General features: G+C 50.9%; 1 protein-coding gene across 10 annotated transcripts in view; it reads left to right on the top strand.

Annotated features, from left to right (window-relative positions):
- Positions 1-1,537: 1,537 nt before the first annotated feature.
- ABCD4 (ATP binding cassette subfamily D member 4) overlaps positions 1,538-6,000 on the top strand; it is a 15,730-nt gene continuing 11,267 nt past the window's right edge. For 5 of the 10 annotated variants that reach the window (XR_004497721.1, XM_033514867.1, XM_015630970.3 and 2 more), the window contains exons 1-5: positions 1,538-1,602; positions 1,826-1,950; positions 2,068-2,195; positions 2,395-2,534; positions 5,647-5,763. Coding sequence is in view for 9 of the 10 variants with exons in the window: in XM_033514867.1 (XP_033370758.1) it covers positions 1,586-1,602; positions 1,826-1,950; positions 2,068-2,195; positions 2,395-2,534; positions 5,647-5,763 (527 nt within the window). In the remaining variant the exon portion in view is untranslated. Of the gene's footprint in view, positions 1,603-1,687; positions 1,730-1,825; positions 1,951-2,067; positions 2,196-2,394; positions 2,535-5,646; positions 5,764-6,000 lie in introns of those variants that run through there. The other 5 variants (XM_019006998.2, XM_033514870.1, XM_033514868.1 and 2 more) reach the window with 5 other exon arrangements.

Raw genomic sequence — 6,000 nt, 5'->3', positions numbered from 1 at the left:
ACAACACTGGAGGAAACAACAGTGGAGGAAAGGATTTAGTTCAAGCCTGGTAACCACTGACAAGGTGACACACACAATTGCCACAGCTGCCCCATGAGAGGATGTGACTGCCTAGGAGCAACCATCACCCAGGTCTGATGCAACAGCTGAGAAAAAAACCCCATGATTCTTTTAACATAAAAGTTAGTCATCAGTGAGGTCAGGTTTTCACAGGGCTGATCTCTGCCCTCTGAAGCTTAACCTTTAGGTATGACTGATAGCATTGTGAATTCCAAAAGAGCTGAGAGAAGGGAGATGAGGGCAAGGAGAAAGGGGCACTGCTTAGAGACAAGGCCATTTGCTGAGGAAACACACTGATGTGTCTTCTTTCATATACATCGATTTTGTGAAGTGTGAAGTATGAATTATCTGGACCACTGAGCAAATAGCAGCAGACCAAAGATGAAGGAGATGAGGATGAAGGAAGAGAAGGAGGGCTGGGAGGCACGGAACTGGCAGAAGAACAACGCTACTAGGCACATGGGAAGAGGGACCCACAGGGTATGTGCAGAAGCCCAAAGGCTCTGCAAAAGAAATGGCAACAACAGGATGGTAGGTAAGAGACACACGAGTAAGGAAGGCACGACAGCTCACAGGATCTCTCATCTCTAATCACAAGGCTTGTCCAGAAATTTACTTTTTCTGAAATATTTCATAAGTCGGACTTTTGGGTTATGAAACGAGATTCCAGCCCAAACCTGAAAAAATAATTTGTCTGGTTATGAAACGAGATTCCAGCACAAACCTGAAAAAATAATTTGTTGGTTTCTGTATTAAAACTGGGGTAACTGAGAAGCCAGAGAGAATCCATTCACTGACACAGCTCATTGCTGCTTTCTTGAAGTCCCTCACTCTGCCTGGGCTTTCACACTGATCCGTTCCCATTCCTAGAGCAGGGTGGGTAGCACACGCTGACATTCACCATCTTAATTATTCATAATTAAACATAATTCACGCTGGGGATATCTTCCTAATCCCAACGTCACGGCTTGAGAAATCCCCTGCAATGGCCGCTGCAAGTTGTGTGTCCTTTGGAAGCAACCCGAAACTTCACTGCCCACCCCAAAATAAGACGCATGTGCAGAATTAGCACTGGTACTTCTTTCTTGACTCCCCTGTAACAGGAGGCAATATCTGCTGCCCACGGCGACTGTCCCTCAGCCTCTGGGAGCTCCAGAGGGATCAGCTCGTGCCTGTCCAGCTCCTTCCTCAAGAGAGAAGTTAGTGCCCGGGTTCTCCGGCCCTGCGGCCTATGGCTCGGCCCTGGACCCTGCTCGGCAGCACGGTCGGCCGCTGTGAGCAGGCGGGCGGGAAGGTGAGGGACGCGAGCGCACGGACCGCGGCGGGCCCTCCGCCGCTTCCTCCCGCCCGCCCGGGCTGTGAGGGGAGCGCGCGCGGGGGGCGCTGTGCGCGCGGCCGGCGCGCCGTCCCGCCAGGGGGCGCTCCCGCTCGGCGGCGCGGCAGGGGCGGGGCTGGCGGGCGGGATCTCGGCGGTGACGCCGCGGGCGGAAGCGGCGGCAGCGGCGGCTGTGCCGGGGCGGGGCTGATGCAGGGCGAGGAGAGGTGATGAATATTCATGTAGAGCGCCCGCGGAGGCGGGGCTGGCCCGGCAGGTCCGGTCCGGTCCGGTCCGGCGGGCGCCGATGGCGGGGGGCAGCGGCAGCGCGGGGGCCGCCGGGCCCGGCGGGCGGTGAGGATGGAGCAGGCTGGGCCGGGGCGTGGCGGAGGGGAGGTGGGGTGGGACCCCCGAGCCTCACTGCCGGTCCCGCGTCTCCCTCTGTCGCAGGGCTAGCTCCCGGCTGGACGGACTGTTCCTGCGACGGTTCCTGAGGCTCCTGGCTGTGCTCTTTCCTGGGTGGCCCTCCCCGAGCACCCTCATGTTCCTGACGCTGCTCGGTGTCGCCTTGCTGGGTGAGCCTGGGTAGTGGGGATGGGGGGCTGCACCGCACGTCTGCTCTCTGTGGTCCTCCACTTTGACTTGTCACCGCAGTCCATCAATTCCTTCCCCTGCTTGCCTTTCTCCTCCAGAGCAGCTGGTTATTTACCAGGTCGGTGTCATCCCCAGCCACTACTATGAGGTTCTAGGGAACAAGGACTTCTCCAGATTCAAAACATTGACTGCCGTTGCCGTGACTCTGATCATTGTGAATTCCACGGTAAGACCAGAGGCTCACATCTCTTGGGAGAGGAAGGGAAAGCTGCCTATGGCTCCTGGCATGATCCTGACCACAAAGGGTTCAAGTCTGACCATGCCCTGGATCACTAGTTACAGCCTGCTAATTTTTATTTAATTTTGAAAAAAAAAAAATTGTTCTCACTTATATCTCCCCATCCATCTCTTTGCCCTTGTTCCAGCTAAAAAGTTTCAACAAGTTTATCTGCAACATGATGTATGTGAACTGGAGGAAATCCCTCACTGAATACCTCCACAGCTGCTACTTCCAAGGCCAGGTCTACTACAGCCTGCACGTGCTGCGTGAGGACATCGATAACCCGTAGGCTGCCAGCAGCTTCTTTCAGTATCTTGCTTGGCTTCTCCTGGGCTGCTGCACAGCTTTTCCTGACTTCTCTTTGTCTCTGGATAGGGACTTGAGCCCTAGAAGCTTTCTCCATCTAGGCACAAATCTAGGCATTCTCTTCTACCCTGGTGGGAGGCAATACCTATTGCTGGGAATGCCTGTGACTGCTGGTTGTGATGGTTTTAGGGGCAGGATGTTTCAGTTGCAAGGCAAGTGGATGACCATTGGAACAGGGATCTAGTGCTGCTATAAAACACACAGTCTACAAACTCAGTCCTTGACACTGTGATGTTACAAATGGCCTGGCTGGAGTCAGCAGTGTCTCTCCTTTCCTTCATGCAGCTGGTGTATTAGGACAGTCCCTGTTCTGTTTGAACTTCAAACACCAGAATCTGCAGCTGAGCACAGTCCAGCTGTATTTTAGTGGTTTGATAACCCATGGAAGCCACATCCAGGAAGGGCTTTGTTTTGTACTGTATGAGGGTTGCATTTCCCTTTCCTGTTCCTAGGAAGGAAGTGTCAGTGGTGACCTGAAATATAAGAGGAGGAGCCTTCAGTCTCCTTGTGGATCCCAGCCCTCACCCCTAAGAGGTCCCACTCCAGTTTGCTTTGAGCACTGTCCTGCCTACTGCAGAGCTGTTGATCTGCCTGGACTGTGCAGCAAAGGTCGAGAGCGCTTCCTCACAGCTGTGTGTGGACCTTGGCCTTGCAGCCTGTCCTTGCACACAGGGCACTGCTGTCAGAGTTGCGCACTGCGAAGAGCTAAAAATCCTATGTGAGACACCATGTGAGAGGTCACAGAATCACAAAATATTCTTAGCTGGAGTGGACCCGTGTGGATCATTGAGTCCAACTCTTTAAATTGAGTACTCCACACAGGGATTGAACCTGTGGTATTATTAGTGCCATGCTTTAACCAGCTGAGCTAATCTCAGTGTAGAATCTCCCTAATTCTTCCCCTTCCAGAATTTAAAGTTATTAAATACTAGCTGAAAAAATAGAAATCAAGGGAGAATGCTTTCCAAATAATGTGTTGTTATACCATTGCTTTGAGACTCCAGGTTCTCCTCTGCTAGAGTGGGCACCTCTGGTCTAGTCACTGCATTGGTGCCATTTCCCATGTTGATGGCAAGAGAGGAGACCATGCCCAGGGTCATAGTCTGTCTTGCAGGGACTCCTAATTCTTGCTAATAGTGGAAACTTCAAGAAACTGAAGCAGCTTCTGCACCTCTGCTGCCTGTTGCTGCTGGCTGCCTGTCCTTGCTCCTTCATTGCAGAGCAGGATGGTTTGTATGGCTGCTGCAAGAAAACATGCTGGGTATCTGAGGGGGAGTAGCAAGCAAGGAGAGAGGTCTCAGCTTGGGTCAAACAGTTCTACATGTCTGGCAGTAGGTCATCATTATCGAGCTGATGCACTTCCTGGTTGCTGTTTGGTTTACTCCCACTATCATTGAATGTTCATTTCTGATAGTGTTTTGCAGTGGCATGCAGTTGCATGGAGAGGTTAAAAGCCCATGTCTGTCACCAGGGCATGCAGGACTTCCCAGGCAGTGCAGCACATTGAAGCCAGAAGCTGTCTTTTTCTTTGGGGGCGTGAGGGGAAGCAGAGGACAGAAGACCCTCACCACGATTATGCTGCTCAGGTTTATTTTTAACTAGGGAACATGTTCACATTGTGCAGTGAAATGTAGGAGACAACTGGGTCAGTCTGTTCTCCTGACCTTTTCAGACCAAATGTGTGGGATTACTGTGGAGCGTGTTTCATTACACCTTGCTTCTGCTCCAACATTCAGTCTTACTGTTTAGTGTGGATTTGGTACCACTGCAAAAAATCTCTTTATCTTGCAATTCCTTGATGAGAGTTTTTTCTCCGCACCAGGTACTTAGAGGACAAACTAGAGCAACAGAAACCTATTATGCAAACCAAACTGAGTGTTAAATGCATGGAGTTGTCCACTTTGAAGGAATGAAGAGTGGGTTCTGAGTGGCATACTGCCAGCACCTAGCAGGGAATTTGAGTTGATGCTTTCATGTGTTTCTTGTGTTTTCATTACATGTTACTTAATAGCTTGTAAAAAGCAATATGCTTCTATGAGACAATAGCACAATTTAAATTATAATTTTATGGGACTATTACAGTCTGAGGAAAGGGAAAAATTATGACTGTAGGTCAGTCAGGGTGAGAGCTGCCCCAGAATTAAATCCATTGCTGTTCCAGAACTGCAAAAGTGTTAAAAGATTCATGTCCTTGTGGTTGTATCTGCACTGAGGCTAACCAGGAATCCATCCTTGCTCTTCATTCTGAACTCCAGCAGTGGAGCTTAGCTCAGCAGGCTGAAGCCCTCATCCATGTGCTCTGGACAGATGAGGTGCTGAGGAGTAAATATCCTGAAATCTTTCCTAGTTACCCCAAGTGCAACTCCTGCTCAGCAGTGGAATAGATGGCACTTGAGGGTCTGTTAGCCAAGTGCCTGCTGCTAGTGGGTGAGGTGAGGCGGCTTGGTGTGCTGCTTCCTGCTCTTGGGGGCTGGGGTGGATGGAAGCACTTCCTTTTTTGCAGCAAAGGAACCAGAGGTACTCCATGCAGAGCCAAGGGATTGGCTCTTGTGGAAGGGAAGCTTTGATGGAAGTGTTTGCAAATATCCAACAGCTGGTGAAGGACTGGCCTGTGCCCTGGTGGTTCTGATGGGATCTTAGCCCAGTACTGAAGGTTAAGGGGAGTGTCAATGTTTTTTTCATTGTATGGGGGTTGTTCTAGGAGAGGAGTAAGGGACAGTGATGCAGAGACATTTAGCACAAGTGTTGAACTATGTTGTTGAAAGTGGAACAAGGGATAAAAACAATGAACAGCATGAAAGCAATGGCAATTGTTCTTCTTCCTGGGTGCCATGAAGGCTCTTGGGTGGATCCTGCTGGGCCATGAAAATGGTCTCCTGTGAGGGAGCTACAGGTCCTTCCCGGGCAAGGTTGTTCACCTGCAGCCTGTCCTGTGCTCATGCAATGAAACAGCCTGGTTTGTGTCCTGTTAGGGATTTACTACTGGCTCTTGCTTTTGGGCTGTAAAAAGATGGCTCTTTGTGTTGAGCAGGGACCAGCGCATCAGCCAGGACGTGGAGAGGTTCTGCAGGCAGCTCAGCTCCATGGCCAGCAAGCTCGTCATCTCACCCTTCACACTGGCCTACTACACATACCAGTGCTTTCACAGGTAAGGATGTATCCTGGGCCTGCTTGCATACCTCTTTTCTGTGTTCTTTTTTTGGAGCCTGCCACCCACATTACAACTCCCCAGATGGATATTTGTACACATGGGTGAGTGGTCTCTACACTCCAAAGATAACTCTGCCTTGGAGATGCTGGGATGTGCAGTGTTGGTCCCCAAACTTCTGTGAAAGCAGAGAGGTGACAGTTGAGGGCTCTGATTGCTTGAGCCTAATGGTGCAGG

The sequence above is a fragment of the Parus major genome, chromosome 5 (genome assembly GCF_001522545.3).
Source record: "Parus major isolate Abel chromosome 5, Parus_major1.1, whole genome shotgun sequence".
NCBI lineage: Eukaryota > Metazoa > Chordata > Aves > Passeriformes > Paridae > Parus > Parus major.
The sequence above is the reverse complement of the archived record's forward strand: the minus strand, read 5'-3'. Positions and strand labels throughout refer to the sequence as shown.